The 17,400-nt window shown below is 39.7% G+C and overlaps 1 protein-coding gene across 2 annotated transcripts; it reads left to right on the top strand.

Annotated features, from left to right (window-relative positions):
- The first annotated feature begins 13,156 nt into the window (after positions 1-13,156).
- On the top strand, positions 13,157-15,840 carry LOC112198388 (probable jasmonic acid carboxyl methyltransferase 2). Of its 2 annotated transcripts, XM_024339502.2 has the most exons (4): positions 13,157-13,340; positions 13,432-14,103; positions 14,215-14,639; positions 15,703-15,840. In XM_024339502.2, exons 1-3 carry the CDS (start codon positions 13,185-13,187, stop codon positions 14,605-14,607), a joined length of 1,221 nt encoding a protein of 406 aa, XP_024195270.1. In that variant the 5' UTR covers positions 13,157-13,184; the 3' UTR covers positions 14,608-14,639; positions 15,703-15,840. The 2 variants fall into 2 exon arrangements, with proteins under 2 accessions (XP_024195270.1, XP_040373849.1); XM_040517915.1 differs by lacking the exon at positions 15,703-15,840 and having other exon boundaries at positions 13,158-13,340; positions 14,215-15,663.
- Positions 15,841-17,400: the final 1,560 nt, after the last annotated feature.

Genomic DNA, 17,400 nt, shown 5'->3' with positions numbered 1-17,400 from the left:
TAGGGCTAGTTTGGAATTGCTGTGACTTTTAAAAAAAAATTGATACTGCTGTGTTACGAGAATAATTAGCTGTGAATTAAAATAGTTTCGTATTTGGTAAATAATATTTTTTAAAGTGTTGTCAGTATATAAAACAACTTTAGAGAGTGTTTGATCCACATGAGCTTCTAAAAGCAACATTTGAGCTGCTTTTAAAATCCGTTGCCAATGTCTTTGACCGAAAGCACAAAATCATGCCAAGGCTTTCCCACTTACACCACCAAAAGTTTTTAATTCCTAGCTACCCAATTCAGTGTTAAATGACAATTTTAACCTCCAATTAATTAAAAAATTACATCTTACTTCTACTCTTTCTCCTCTCTCTCCACAGCTTACCAGGAGAAGATGTTTGTGGTCGGACGGCGCACTCATGGCTTGGTATCTCTGCCGGTGCTCGACCCAGGCTATGGCAGAGGAGATTGGTGATTGGGTACCCAGAGCTTTTCTCTGGGTGCCCAAATCAATTTCTCATTTTTTTTGTTTTTTGGATAAAATGGGGCAGAAACCCAAAATGAAAGAAAAAAAAAAAAAAAAAGTTCTATTGGGCCAATAGAGGCCTGTTAAATGTCTATTGGGGGGCAATAGACGTTTTGAATTAATGTAATCTCCTTGTGGCAAAATGTCCATTTACCAAAAATTGAGCTATATTAACCCCACTTACCCAACAAATTACATATTTTTTGCCCTAATACTCAATTAAGTATTTTTTTAATTATTTTTTGTATATTATTGAGACAATTTTGCCATCCCTCCTATTGTCACTTAGAGAGAAGTCAACGGAGACTTGACCGGAGTCCCGTCAATGCTAGCCGGACTCCTGTCGCTGGTCGCCGGAAGACCTCAAAAAGCTCTTCGGAGATCCCATAGGTCACGGGAAAATATTATTTCTCCCCAATAATATTATTATTGCCCCCTAATAAAAACATTATTGCCCCCCAATAATATTATTATTGACCCCCAATAACGGTATTATTGCCTTGCAATAAAAACATTATTGGGGGGCAATAAAAACATTATTGGCCCCCCCGCAATAAAAATATTATTAAATAACGTAATTTTCACTGACCTGCAAGTCTGCAACCTACTTCTAATATGAAAAAACTCTAGGGAGAGACTCTCGACAACAATCACATATATAAATATGGACAAGGTCCAGCTCACAAAAAGAATCTAATCAGGAACATAGCTGGGTGATATGTCTAGCATGATTGTTAATATGGAAAGGTAACTGTATAACTAGGTAACTGTATGACCAGATAGAGATATAACAGTTCATGAAGCAGCTCCGCAATCCAACTCTATTCTCACTTATTAATCAGTAATCACAAAACTAAGCGAAAACGATCAACAAAACTGAAGTAGAAAAATCCAACTCTATCATTTCATCACTCTGATTAATCAGTACCAATCTCAGCACCGAGGCCCTGTATCCCTGAGATCAGAACATTCAAATCGAAGAGTCTCCTCATCGTCTTTCGGTCATAGACGGCAAGCTGCAGGCTGTGCAGATCCTCATCGATATCTCCGGCGTTGTAGACCCTTATCGATATCTCCAGCATTGCAGATCCTCATCGACCCAACACCAGAATCTCTGTCGGAGTTTATTGCCGAGCTGTCGGCATCGGAGTCAAATTTTGTGCTACATGTCGAAGTCGAAACCGGAATCGGAATTTGGGCTGCACGTTGGAGTCAAAGTCAAAGTCAGTGCTGCACGTCGGCGGATTGAGCGTCCATACAGGACTGATTTGTGCCTCGACGACTGCGCCAGAGTCTCTATCTGAGTCGAAACCGTGCTGCACGATGACGGATTGAGAGCCTCGATGCCAGACTGATTTAAGTGTCGACGACGGCGCTTTTCCGATGGCCTCGGATTGGGACTCCACAACGTCGCTGGGGGGAGAGAGAGAGAGAGAGAGAGAGAGAGAGAGAGAGAGAGAGAGAGAGAGAGAGAGAGAGAGAGAGAGAGAGAGAGAGAGAGAGAGAGAGAGAGATGAGTTTTAGTTGAATTGATAGGGTAAAATTGCCATTAAACGTTAAATTGGGTGAATGGGAGTAAAAAAAACTCTTAGTGGAGTAAGTGGGAGTATATTGGCCAAAATTTGGGTATCCCTCTTTTTTTTTTTTTTTTTTTTTTTTTTTTTTTCTGTAATTAAAGTTTTATTTGTCTAAATTTAGGGAGATTATTTCTCATTCTGACGACTGAAAGTCCTATTGGGGGGCAATAGACCTCTATTACCCCTCTATTGAGGGCCAATAGATGTCTATTGGGGGCAATAAACATTTCCGGTGAGGTTTTCAAAAAAGTTCGATGGGCGGCGGCCGGTGACCGGAATCCGACGAAGTCTCCTATGGTTTCTCTCTCTTCCATTTTTTTCTCTTTCTTTCTCTAAGTAACAAAGGGGTGAGGGTAAAATGGTATTAAAAAAAAAAAACAAAAAAAAAATCTTAATGGGGTATGAGGGAAGACCTCCATAGAGTGTTTTGGGTAAGAGATAATTAAAAAAACTTAACGCTCTAGAAATGGGCTAAATAGACAAAAACTCAATTTTCAATTAAAACTGTTTTTTATTTATTTACCAAACATAATAAAATCTAAAATTTTAAATAAAAACTGATTTTTTTTTTTTTAAATGTGAAGCAATCCCAAACAGGGCCGTAAACCTTAGATGAAGGAATTACAGTAGTTTTCGTATTTTCTTATTACAGTAGGAATTACAGGAATTATAGAAACTTCCTTTGCCTTAATTCTAAGAATGACCAGTACTCCCTCTAAAGTTGTTGGCTGATCGATCATCATCATCATTCTATAGACAAATTATTTAAGTAGCTCACACCGATCAGTAGAGGACAACATTTCCAAGCTCATTCAGCTTGGACAGTCTGCCTGTTCTATATAAAAAAGCTCTATTGTGTGATGGCATGGTTCATGCCTGTAATATGAAAAGGGTGTTTGAAATTGTGAGTAAATTAAATCGCTTGACTTCCAACCATATTTAATCTGATCATCTGATGCCGGAAACGTTAGAGGTAGAATATTTTTGATTTTTTGGTCTGTTCAAAAGTAAAATTTGTTCGTTTTGTGTGGGGTTCCTCTTCTTAATATTGCAAGCAACTCTGAAGTTCTCAAAAGCACCAAGTTGACGAAAGTGACTTCAAGATAGATTCAGATCAGAAGAGGTAAAAGAAGTTGAAAGGAGGCTTTTGCTAATGAAGGTCATTGCACTAAAAAATCTAGGGAGCTTCTGGCGTGTAGTAGAGCTGTAGAGGAAAGCAGGATAGCTTAGTTTTGGGGGATAAATTCACCAACGGTGTCTGGACACTTAGGGGACTTTCAGAATGATACCTGAACTTACAAAGTTATCAATGTGATACCTGGACTCATTTTTTCATATCAACGTCGTACGTACGAACAGTTTCCGTCACGGAGCCGTTAAATTTTGCACGTGCGGTGCACGTGAGTCATTTAATGAAGATAAAAAGACCGATTTACCCTCAAAAGTTTTTTTTTTCCCTTTTCTTTCTTTCTTTCTTTATTCTTCTTCTTCTTCTTCTTTTTTGGATTTTTTATTCTCTCCTTCCCTCCTTGCCAACACCACCGCTTTCGGAGAACCTACCATCGAATATGCAGGAAGAAAAATGGGGGAGAGCCACAGCAACCTCCACCACTGCGCAATGACGTCATCCTCCGCTGCTTCTTGATTGGGTTTAGGGATAAGGATTACTTCTTCCTCCACCGCTAGCGAAATCGTGGAGGCTCGAGGCCACATTCTAAGGGCCACCGGCTGGAAGGACCTCCACAGCAAGGTCTGCATCGCCAAAGGCCCCAGGGACCACCCCGTCCGGCTTGCCGCCCACACCGCCATTCAATTATACGAAGTACAAGACCGGCTCGGATACTACCGGCCCAGTATGGCCGTCGATTGGCTCATCAAGAAAGCCAAGGCTGCAATAGACGAGCTGTCGCCGTGGAACCCGAACTCAATTATGTTCAGACAACATCTTCTCCGACGGTGTCGATATCTGCCGCTCAGGACACGCAGAATGTGAGCCTCCATTTCTCGATGGTGGAGGCTTCGAGTTCTTTATTTGCTTATCGGCGAGGCGTAGAGTGGTGGAGCTGGTGAATCAGAACAGCTCGAATTTTCTGCAGGTGAGGATGGTGTGGAGGCCGAAGTTAATGTTAATCTTTGTCTGCCTACAATTGCCTATGATCGAAGTTGGGCTAGAGGCCGAAGTTGTTGGCTAGACCAGTGAAGTTGTAGGTGAGGATGGTGTGGAGGTGGTGTTGCATGTTTGGAACGACGGAGAGGATGGCGGGGTGGGATTGGAGCTGTGATTTGAGAGTGGAGGGCTGGCGGGGTCTGTGTTTCTGATCAATGGTGTATAAAAAGGGGTTGGAGGAGAGAACAAGAGTGGTGGTGGCTAAGTCGTCGGCGGCGGGGATGAACTCGGAGTGAGCGGCGAAGCCTCAATGCACAATTTCAATTTGCTGTAAGATTTGAAGTGGGAGGAACCAGAAGCATCTGTGGTGCATGAAGGTGGATTGAGACGCAACAGCGGTGTTTGATCAGCGATCGGCGGTGGGAATCGGCCGAGCAAGATGATTTGAATCTTCATGATTCAAATCAGGGGAAGAAGAAAACAAAAAAGAAGAAGAAGAAAGAAAAGAAAAAAAAAACTTTTGAGGGTAAATCAGTCTTTTTGTCTTCATCAAGTTACTCACATGCAAAATTTAACGGCTCCGTAACGGAAATTGGTCGTAGGTACGATGTTGATACAAAAAAATGAGTCCAGGTATCACATTGATAACTTTGTAAGTTCAGGTATCATTCTGAAAGTCCCCTAAGTGTTCAGACACCGTTGGTGAATTTTTTCCTAGTTTTGGTGATTGCCTTCTACTTCAAGGCTTTAATGTTATACATTGAGATTCGGAGCTTGAATAATTCAGACCGTGATCAGTATTAGCAGCCAATTTGGATAAAAAAAATGACATAATAGGGGCTCATGGAGATACATGTGAATCAGCCGGCCATTTTGGTCATCAAATTTTTTAAGTTGAAAAATGGGGGATTTCTTTTTTAGGCACATTCCTAGTTTGTAAATCTATCAATTCAAAGGTTTAAACCCCTGACTATTTTTTTTTTTCTGAATATGAATATTAAGAAGCTATAAATTCAAACTGCAGATTATTTGATATTGTATTTCTGAAATTTGCCATCCGCCTAATAAATTTGATGACGGGTAAAACATGATTGGCGTTATCTTTCTTTTTTTCTTTCATAATTTTTTAAGAGTGCGGCTATTGTCACCTTACCATTTTCTTTTTAATCAAGGAGGGGATTTGAACTCTGAATCTCTATCAGCTTTTGCTTGAGAAACCAAACGCTTAATTGCAGAGGAGGGGGCGCACATAGACTAGGCAATGCATATGCCATTGAAAAATAAGTAACATAGAATTTTCCCATAATTGATCAGCAATGGCAGCTTTACCTCGTCATCAACAATTCTAAACTTCTAACACAAACTATAATCTTGGAAATTCGTCACACCTATCTGGCTCCCTGGCTATTTGGTGGAAGGCTTTAATTTTGTTTGATAACCAGGTTGTATTTTTTATTGAAGAATATAAATAGCTGTACTATTCAAAAAACTGTCAAATCTGGTCATGTATTGCTGTATATTCAAGCACTTCCTTACTGATTTACAATTTTGCTCTTTTAGAGCTCCTATCATAATTATCCTACCAATATTACAGTTGGGAAGTTTACATATTATACATCTTTGTCAACGCCTTAATGTAGTATATATGGACAACTTTGTCAAAATCGGTGGACATAGAGCTGCTATAGAGTTGCACTTTGTCAAGATTGGTGTGCTGCAGCTCACGTAACACTCCCTCTCAAGTTGGGGAATAGATGTCTCGCATACCCAACTTGTCTAGTGAGTTGTGGAACACTTTTTCAGAAATATCTTTGGTTAGGATATCTGCAAGTTGATCTTTAGTAGGTACATGTGGCATGTTAATGGTTTTCGACTCCAACTTCTCCTTAATGAAATGTCGATCAACTTCAACATGTTTTGTTCTGTCATGCTGAACTGGATTGTGCGCTATATCAATGACTGCTTTATTGTCACAATACAAATTCATAGCATACTTGGGTTTGAATCCCAAGTCCTTCATAAAATGATGGAGCCATAACATTTCGCAGACTCCATGAGCCATTCCTCTATACTCAACTTCTGCACTGGATCTAGCAACTACTTTTTGCTTCTTGCTTCTCCATGTGACCAAGTTACCTCCCACAAAAGTAAAGTAACATGAAGTAGACCTTCTATCAGTGATAGAACCAGCCCAATCTGCATCTGTGTATCCTGCTATCTCAATGTGGTTGTTCTTGGATAACATGATCCCTTTACCTAGATTTGTCTTCAAGTACCTCAAAATTCTATGTACCGCATCCATGTGATTTTCACTTAGTGCATGCATGAATTGACTTACAACGCTTACAGTATATGCAATATCAGATCGGGTATGTGATAGATAAATGAGCTTGCCTACTAACCATTGATATCTCTCTTTGTTAGTATGCACTTGGTTTGGATATTCTGCTAATTTGTGATTTTGCTCCATCGGTGTATCTGCTAGTTTACATGCTAGTAAATCAGTCTTTATGAGTAAGTCAACCACATACTTCCTTTGAGATAGGGTAATGCCTTATTTTGATCTAGCCACTTCAATGCCCAAGAAGTATTTCAATCCTCCAAGATCTTTCATCTCAAAAACATATGATAGATGTGCTTCCACTTTCTTGATTTCTTCCGGGTCATTACCTGTCACAATCATATCATCAACATAAATGATAAGTGCAATAAGTTTATCTTTCCTGTGATTCAGAAACAGTGTATGGTCAGAGTTGCTTTGTTTGTAACCAAATTGTTTTATAGATTGGCTGAATCTTCCAAACCATGCCCTGTGAGACTATTTTAAAGAGACTTTTTCAACTTGCACACCATTCCTGCTTGTGAAGATAGAGAATAGCCAGGAGGTAGATCCATGTAGACTTCTTCCTTCAAGTCTCCATGTAGGAAAGTATTCTTTTCATCAAACTTCTTCAGAGGCCAGTCTAGGTTAGCTGCTAATGACAGCAGTACTCGAATGGTGTTCATCTTGGCCATTGGTGCAAAAGTCTCCTGATAGTCAACATCATATGTCTGAGTATACCCTTTGGCAACCAGCCTGGCTTTGTATCTATCCAGTGTACTATCAGCCTTGTACTTCTATGTATAGATCCATTTGCACCCTACTGTTCTCTCCCTACAGGTTTTGGCACTAGTTCCCATGTGTGATTCTTTTGTAAGGCTTCCATTTCATCTTCCATAGCTTTAGGTCCACTTAGGATCTGGTAGAGCTTCTTGTACTTTATTTGGAATGACAATAGCAGATAAATGAAATACAAAAGACGTATATGACTTGGATAACCTATGGGAGGACATGTAATTGCTTATGGGATATTTGGCTTTGGCTTTAGGATCTAGTTCATATTGAGCCTTTGGTTGACCTCGATTTTTCCAAAATGGCAATTTATGAACCCCTATGATGTTACTTGGTTCTGTTTCAGAGTCAGGCTCAGAATTTAAATTATCATGAAATTCAAACACAAGGTTATTAATGGGGTAGAAGAAGGGGAAGAAATATTTGTAACTACTGATTTTGGAATTGGCAGCTGATTTCCATTTTCAGTGATTCTAGAATTTGTTTCTAATGTCGGTAACTGGTTGCTCATTTCAGTATTTCCATGCTCAATTCTTGTTTCTCCAGTATTTTTATGTACCTGGATATCCACGGGTTCCAAGAGACACAAGCAATCCCTCAAAGACTGCTCTTCCTCAATATTTCTCTCCCCTTGAAGATGAGTCTTCGGGGAAAAATATAGATCATGTTCACATTGAAACATAGGTACGTTTAGTAGTGGGGTTATAGCACCGATATCCCTTCCGAGTGGAAGCATAACCAATGAAGATACACTTTTCAGCACAGGCATCCAACTTAGTCCTTTGATTTCGATGGATATGTACATAAGCTACACAACCAAAAATCTTTGGATCAAGGGTATGGGTAGGTGGTAAAGGCAAATGACTGGCAAGAGCTTGAATTGGTGTTTATGGTGGTGGACAATTTTCCTTGGATGTGGACTGAAGGGCTTGTGTAGGAAGCCTATTTATGAGATAGGCAGTAGTTAAAATGGCATCACCCCAAAAATATTCGGGCATATGAGCTCCGATCAACATGGAGCGAGCAACTTCAAGAATATGGCGGTTCTTTCATTCCGCCACACTATTTTGTTGAGGGGTTTAAGGACATGTGGTCTGATGAATGATGCCATGGGTAGCTAGATATTGGTGAAAGAGATGGTTCACATATTCTCCACCATTATCTGAACAATGGGCGTTTGGAACTGAGTTTGGACCATCGCATGAAAAGTCTGAAATACTGAAAAAACATCACTTTTATTTCGCAGCAAGTAGATTCAACTCATCCGGGTGCAATCATCAATGAATAAAACAAAACATTTCATTCTAGAAGGCGTTAGTGGACAAGGCCCCCAAACATCATAGTGAACAAGATCAAATGGGGCAATACTTTTATTTGAGCTCAAATGATAGTTTACAAAGTGACTCTTGCCTAAAATGCAAGTGTTGCATTTAAAGTTTGATGGTCTATTATGCTGGAATAATAAAGGGAAGAGAGTTTGGAGATAACCAAATGATGGATATCCTAATTTCTTATGCCATAACCAGATTTGTTCTTCATCTGTGGATATTTTTTTTTGAATCTGATGCACTTCACTTACACGATGATTACCAGTAATGGTCATCTCCATGTAGTATAATCCCCCCTTCTCAATACCCCGCCCAATGGTTTCCCCTATTAGGATGTCCTAAAATATACAACACCGACCAAGGGTAAAGAATTACACAACAATAACATTGTTTAGTTATCTGTTTGATAGACAAGAGATTATGAGATAGGGAAGGAACAAGTAACATAGTATCAAGGGTAATAAAGTCTATAAGAGTGACAGACCTAGCACCAGTATTAGGGTAGAAATTTCCATTGGCATTAGTTACGCCAGACCAGAAAACTGGAGTTAAATGGTGAATATTGCTACAGTTATTAGTCATATGGTCAGTTGCACCCAAATCAATTATCCACATATCATTCCAATTAAAGGTAGAGTTACTCGACAACAAAGGGAAATGTCTACCTGAAGTGGTCATGAAGGCAAAAGTGGAGTTACCATAGTGATCACTGTGAGCATGTTCGTCAGAAGCTGTACTCTAACTCAGGTCTAGGGAAGTAATTTGGAGGGAGACTTGAGGTTTGCCTTTGGGTCGATAACTCTTTGGGTTCTTATTGCCAGAGGGATTAAGTGATCTTGCTTTCTCTTGTACTTCTTTTGCTCTTGCTTCCTTAAGATTAGCAATGTGACCCTCTCACCATTTTGGAAAGCCATGTAATTGGAAACAAGTCTCTACCATATGCCTGGTTAATTTGCAATGAGTGCATTTCATGGGTCCTGGAGAGGCTGTTTTCTAAGGTGATATAGATGAAGAAGGTTAGAAGCTACGGACATGCGGTGGTCGGTATTGAGCAACCATGGCAGATCCTTCATACTTTTGTATCAGGCATCATCTTTTGGAGTCTAGTATGCTCAACACTGACTTGAGAATAAGCCATTTCTATGGAAGGCAATGGCTTGGTGTTTAGGATTCTACTCCGAACTCCATCAAGGTGATAGCCCAACCAAAAAGAAATAGATGCAGTGCTTAGTGACTATTAGTCATGTAGGTGATAAAGTCTACATCCTTGAACCGGAGAGAGGATCCAATATGTCAAGCTCTTGCCATATTTTCTTCATATTGCTATAATAGCCATGAAGAGGAGCTCCATTATGTTTAATGGAAACATAAGCAATTTGCAACTTATAGTTTCTTGTATCATCTTGAGCTACTGAAAAAGTAGTTTTGAGAGCACCCAAATATCTTTAGCTGTCTCCAAGCTTTCATAATTTCGTCTGACATCCTTGTGCATGCAGTTGAGGAGCCATGCTCGAACAAGACTGTCCTCTTCAATCCAAATTTCATAACCCTCCTCATATTCTTCTTCAGATGGTTCTTTCTTCGTGCTGGTGAGATAGCCAAGTTTACCTCGACCGATGATGTTCAACTTGGCATGTTTAGACCAGGAAATAAAATTGGTGCTATCCAATTTTTCTGGAGCAATAGGACCATGATCATTGGATGACGATTGGCCTTTATGTTGAGAAGAAGATTCGGAGTTGGTTGCTGATGTGTGGGATGAATCAGTTGGTACTTCATTGAGAACCATGGTGGTTCAGTACTTACTTAGTAAAGAGAAGAGAAATCTGATCCTTGGGTATTGCCTATCGCGCAACTTTTCGGTAACTCCTTTTAATGCGACCAGGTAAGGAGGATTAAGATTTTGGTGGAGCAATGCTCACTTTCCAACCTTTCGGTTACCTTTCTCTATTCGATCCTTGGCCTAGACATTGCATTAATTGGATGGATCTAATTGTGTTGAGTGAGTAAGCTCGATGTTATAAGGATAAAATTTCTAATCTAATTTACTTTGAATTTTTTTTCCCTTTCTTTCTTCTCCTCTTTCTCGAGACCAGTAATCAGCCCCAGATCAAAAAGAAAAAAAAAGAAACTTCTGTAATCAGCTTGGTGCAATATGAAGATGGTCAGAACTCGATATGGGCTGAAGGGCTGTTTGTCGAGTGCGGTTTGGGATCGACGGCACTGCGGTCTGATTCCACACGATGGATGAAGAATTGGTTTGCTTTGATGAAGGTGAGCTACAAAATCTTCGTTAGCCACTTCGTAGGTCTGATCTTGTCTAGGATCGTCATCGGAGATCAATAATCTTGTAAGGGTCTGATGAAGCAATGGCTTCACAACCAAGCTGGAATTTCAGAAAACAATGAAATTCTAAACTAATGTGGTATGGTATAATTTCTGGTGGTCTATATATGGTGGGAAAGTATGGCAAAAAGAAATTGTCGTAGCTCTTTCCTTCTTTCTTGGTATGCGTCTAGTCTAGGTATGATCAGAAAGGAGTCATGGTAATTTGATTTTCTTCCTGAGTATTTGGTATGGGTACTAGATATAGTGAAGAACAAAATTTGTTATTGCTATTTTGGGTATGAGTTTGTGCTCGATCTTTGAGCAAAAGGCTTGGTAATGGGTTATGGGTACTGGGTAAGATGAAGAAACAGAGTTCTTCTCTTGGTATTTCTGGCAGCGGAATATGGTATGGGTAATCTAGATTTCTAGAAAGGTATCGATCTCAAGAGCAACACTGCTCTGATACCATGTCAAATCTAGTAATGTATTGTTGAATATTCAAGCATTTACTAATTTACAATTTTGCTCTTATAGAGCCCCTACCAATATTACTAGGGATGTAGCTACAGCCAAGGCTATTTGGGCTATAGTCTAAGGGAGATTTGGGCCAAAAAATTTCCAAGCATAGGTATCAGCCCAAAATTAAAAAAAAAATTATACTAAGTCCATCGAGGAGAATAGATCTGAATGTCTCGCACTCTCACCGTCTGAATCACTCCCGCAGTCCCGTTGCCTCCTCAGTCCAGTTGTTGGGTTGTTCACTGCCATTGCCAACAACTAGAATCTCAGCTTGTTTCAATTCTACTACTCCAGCTGAAGCCACAACTAGAATCTCAGGTATAATCAACTTCAAAAGTTCATATTATGTAGATGTTCTTGTTTTCTTTTTCTTGTGTATGTCGAATCACACGTGCTCTGTTTAGTTTTCATAACTCATAAGGAATTCAGGATAAGATCATGATCTCTTTACATTAATCAAGGAAGAAACCATTGATCGAGTTGTGCCATCAAGTTCTTCTTAATTTGATTGTTTTCCATTTTCATTTCGAGTTATAGGTTTAGATTTCATTTCGAGTTTGTGGGTTTACCATTTGATCAACCTTCTCATGATCTTCTCGTTTCGCTCTTCCTCTTTTCAACTTCCCATTTAGTTTCAAGTTTGTGGGTTTACCCTGTACCTTAGGCTTAGAGGAATTAAATACATTAATTGAACTATAGAATACCTTCATCGTTTCCTCCTGTTTCTACAATTAACCTCATTCCTCTAAGCCTATTAGAGCAACTCCAACAGCTTCCCCATATTTTGATTTTTCTCTACTTTACAGAAAAATCAGTCTCTTTTGCTCAAATAGATTCCCTATAACTATCCCTATTTTAGGGAAAGTGAGGAAAGAGAAAACAAAATTCTCTATATTTACAGCAATCTCTAAAATTTTAAGGAAGAAGGTGGAGATTTTAGGGATTGTTGTAAAATAGGGAATCTGTTGGAGTTGGAACAGAAAAATATGCTAAAGTTTTGATTTTTGCTTCCCTATCATATAGAAATTATAGAGAAACTGTTGGAGTTGCTCTTAGCCCTGAAAGCTATACTGGTTTTACATGAAAAATAAGAGTTTGTTCCTTTTATGATTGTTTTTATTGACTTGTGAGTTTGTACCTTTCATGATTGTTTTTTTGTTGACATGTGAGTTTGTTCCTTTCATGGTTGTTTTTGTTGACTTGTGCCCACAATGGTATCAATCTGTTTTTATAGTTCCAAAACATGCTGAAAACTTTTATTAATAAGGTAGTAAGGTTGGCTAATTGAATTCCTTGCTTTTGTTGTGCAGCCAGTGGTAGTGTTGGAAACTTGCAAAATTTTTATATAGCTTAAACTGGTCCAACCCATTTTTGATTCCTGGCTACGTTTCTGAATATTACAGTTGGGAAGTTTACATATACATTTTTGTCAAAGCCTTAATGTAGTAGGGAGAACTTTATCAAAATCGGTGGATATAGAGCTGTACATTGTAAAGATTGGTGTGCTGCAGCTCACGTAACAAAAACGACGACTCAAGTGGTGGTTGGAGATTCCTAGCTCGCAGCCTTATCATTAAAATATCAAGAGTAGTGGTTGGAGATTCCTAGCTTGCAGCCTTATCATTAAAATATCAAGAGTGGTGTTTGGAGATTCCAAGCTTGCAGCCTTAAAACAATATTGGGTGGCTACTAGCGGTATGAAGTTTATAAAATCTCAACCTCGAACCACTCCTGCAGAGCCTAGTTACATCGATCGATCGCCTGACAGAGTTGGAGAGATGGAGGTGACGCAAATACTTCACATGAACAACGGAGATGACGAGACTAGCTATGCCAAAAACTCTACAGTTCAGGTTCTCATCGATGGATCAATCGGCTTTCTTTCTTTTATCTCCCGACATTAATATTGTTTTCCATTAATGTGTTACTGTTAATTTTCTGTAGAGAAAAACATTATCCATAGCCAAGCCGATCATTGAGGAAGCAGTGCTAGAACTCTTGGGATCCAATATCATGGCAATAGAGAGCATGGGAATAGCAGATTTGGGTTGCTCATCCGGACCCAACACCTTACTACTCATCTCGCAGATCATGGATGCCATACATGCTATACCTAGCAAAGTTACAGAGCTTAGAGTGTTTCTAAATGACCTCTTTAGCAACGACTTCAACTCCATCTTCATGTCACTCCCATCATTCTACCAAAAACTGAAACAAGACTATGATAATAGTCGTGATCCCGATCAGCATGTCATAAATCCGTTGATTTCTGCTGTGCCCGGTTCGTTTTACGGTCCATTGTTTCCCAGAAAGAGCGTGCACTTTGTTCATTCTTCTTTTAGTCTTCACTGGCTCTCTCAGGTGCCCGATGGCCTAAACAACAAAGGAAATATATACATTTCTAAGAGCAGCCCGCAGTGCGTATTAGACGCATACTCCATGCAGTTTCAGAAAGACTTTTCCGTTTTTCTGAGGTTTAGGGCACAAGAAATAGCCGAGGGAGGACGAATGGTGTTGTCCTTCATGGGCAGGCCATCCACTGACCCAACAGCTGATCAGGGCACTTTCTACCAGTTCGAGCTCTTAGCCCACGCATTAATGGACACGGTGTCCAAGGTAAGACTCGATCATTTTATCCATTGCTTCGATCTTCTTGCATGCTTCGCAGAAAAATATTTCTACATCCATCACTACCTAACTATCAATTGTTATTTTCTATTGTTCCAGGGTCTTATAAAAGAGGAAATGGTTAATTCCTTCAACATGCCCTACTATACTTCATGTGCAGAGGAATTGAATTTGGTGTTACAAAAAGAAGGGTCTTTCATCAAGGACCGCCTTGAAGCATTCGAAGTGAATTGGGATACTGGTGGTGCTGATCTCGATCACAACATGCCTAACGGTGCATTTGACCATGATCAAACAATAACAAGCAGTGGGCAGCGAGTGGCCAATAGCATAAGAGTCGTGGCCGAGTCAATGCTCGAATCTCATTTTGGAAAAGAGATAATGGATGAGGTGTTTAAGAAATATACAGAGCTCGTTAGCAAGCACTTATCAAATAGTACTACTAGACCGAAGTATACAGTTTTGGTCACCTCACTCATTCGAAAGATTTGAATTTTCCTCTTCTTTTATTCAGAATTTATTACATTGTATCCATTTATAACCCTTTATTCAATTAGAGCAACTTCAACAGTCTACAAACACTATAGAAAAGAAAAAAAACTCTCTCTAGAAACCTTAGGGTTTAGAAGCGGGTAGTGGCGGCGGGATTCTCAGTTTGCTGTCCGAGCAAGCAATGGCGAGGATTCTCGTCGTGGGCTGGGGCAACACAGTTGACCGGTGAGTCTGGAGAGGGAAGAAGTTCCATTTGGAGGACGGCAGTTGATTTGATCGGGGATTACTTTCGATCTCTGATTGGCATCGGCGTTGATCAGAGTTTCTAATCTGGGCTACGGGGTTGTACGGGAATACAGAGGCTGGGAGGACAGGCTCCCGGCCGGCGACGTAGGAGAGCTGTTCGTTGCAAGGGAGGCTTTGGGCTTTGGTGCAGCGTCAGGCTTGATTGGGGTCTCTGGTGAAGGAAGCGGTTGGTCTAGTCGAGGCAAGGCGGCGGGTCAGGCGAGTTGGTGCACTTCCGATGTGGTGGTCCAAGGGTTTGCCGCCGGAGGACATGACGGCGACGGCGGAGAAGGAGCAGCGGTGCAGAGAGGCTCCTCCTCTATTTGCTTGGGGTTAGGCCTGGGTCTTTGGGCCTAGGATAACTCTTGGGCTGATGGGGCAGGGGCTTGGGCTCAATCTTGGGCTGATGGACCTGTTTGATTGTATTTCTGCTAGACAAGACTGGACTTGGGCCTACGGGCTTGGGTTAAGGCAATTGGGGCCCTAATTTATTAGGGTTTGAGCCTGTGTGAGGTTGGATTAACTTCTATGAGTCTTCTATGATGTTTCTAGTCTCTTGCTTGTACCACAATTGTGTGATTGGCAAGTGAGGGCTAGTTGAATGATTTCTTTCCGTAGGAGGCGAGGTTTTTTCATTCTTGTATAGGCTCGCTTAAATGTGAGCGACCTAGTGATCTTTAAAGGTTTGCTTTAGCTTAGGTAGGTTACTCCGGATTTTCTTGCCGGATTTCTTATGTAAGTTTTGGTAAACTTCAGCCTATTTGCTGTTGATCTAATGAATCAACTCTATTTCAAAAAAAAAATTATTACATTGTATCCATTCAGAGAAGACGCCTCCATCACATTTCCTTTCTATCCATTCTCAAGTTCTCATTCTTTAATGTGTGTATACTGTATAATTGCTTCTTGTTGCATCATTGCGTTCAATAACATAGTACTCATATTAGTTTCTAAATCGTGTAAAGGATCAAATAATATAATTGTCGTTCTTTTGTAGCATCTAAATATTCACCTTTAACATTTTTTTCATTTTCTCAAACAATTAGGAAACCGTGACAGGGTACATATATATGGATTCGACCTCAAGAATTATATAGGGCTAAATGCCCTTACTAGGTAGTATATAACTATAGATTGAGCATCTTATAGAAAAACTAATTGTAGTTATATATGGTAAATGATGTGTAATCCAAAATAGAATAATCAGTTTTTGATGTTTAGAAATCAGGTCATGCATGTGTGAGGGGAGACGTGTTGAAGTAAGATCGAAGTCTAAGATATAAAGATATACATATATATATATATATATATATATATATATATATATATATATATACAGATCTTATCCAGAGCGGAGCTCCGCTTTGAAAATTAACGTATGAAGTTCGAGTTTTGGATTACTTTTCGGTCGCATATCCACATCTCGACCGTTCAGTTTTTAGATACTAGTGTATAGATCGTCTCTGCAAATTTTCAGCCAAAATGATTATCGTTAAGGCATTGATAATTTCCTTAAAGCTAGTACGGTTTAGGTTGACAGATTCAGTCCATCCATTGGTTTAAGCCAGATAGATACCTTAACGATAATCATTTTAGCTGAAAATTTGCAGAGACGATCTATACACTAGCACCTAAAAACTGAATGGTCGAGATGTGGATATGCGACCGAAAAGTGATCCAAAACTCGAACTTCATACGTTAATTTTCAAAGCGGAGCTCCGCTCTGGATAGGATCTGTATATATATATATATATATATATATATATATATAATGCCAATTATATATGTGAATAAATGAATAATGTTGAGAATATATAGATTCCACATGGGAAAAATGAGGCTTTGCTTATGGGCTAATGTTTGGGCCACTCTATTTATTGCCAATTGGTTTTGGATATAAGCCTCAGATTGCTTTAACATGGTATCAGAGTCAGGTGAACCTCAATATTTGCTAAATTCATGACAATATATACATGAATAAGACTTGCTTACTGCATTGAGAGAAGCACGAGATCACATAGAATAAAATGGCGTAGTCTAGAACTTGGGTTTTTTGCATAGAATAAAATGGCGTAGTCTAGAACTTATGAAATGTTTGTGTAAATATTTTTGTCTTCTCTTCTATTGTTGGCTTGTTGCAGGGTCGTGTTGAAGGGGAAAAAGGTTGATTCCTTCAACCTTCCCTACTATGCCTCGTGTGTAGAGGAATTGAATTTGGTGTTACAAATAGAAGGGTCCTTCATCAAAGGCCGCCTCGAAACATTGAAATTGACTGGGATAGCAGTGGTACTGATCGTCTCGATGAAGACAGGTCTGAATGTGCATTTGATGATGATCAAATGGTAACTAGTCGTGGGCAGAGAATGGCCAACAACATAAGAGTCATGGCAGAGTCAATGCTAAAAGCTCATTTTGGAAAAGAGATAATGGATGATTTGTTTCAGAAATACGCAGAGCTTGTTAGTAAGCACTTATATAGTAGTGCTACTAGACCCAAGTATACAGTTC

Source organism: Rosa chinensis, chromosome 4 (genome assembly GCF_002994745.2).
Source record: "Rosa chinensis cultivar Old Blush chromosome 4, RchiOBHm-V2, whole genome shotgun sequence".
In the NCBI taxonomy this organism is placed as follows: domain Eukaryota; kingdom Viridiplantae; phylum Streptophyta; class Magnoliopsida; order Rosales; family Rosaceae; genus Rosa; species Rosa chinensis.
Note: the sequence above shows the minus strand (reverse complement) of the source record. Positions and strands in the feature narration are given on the sequence as shown.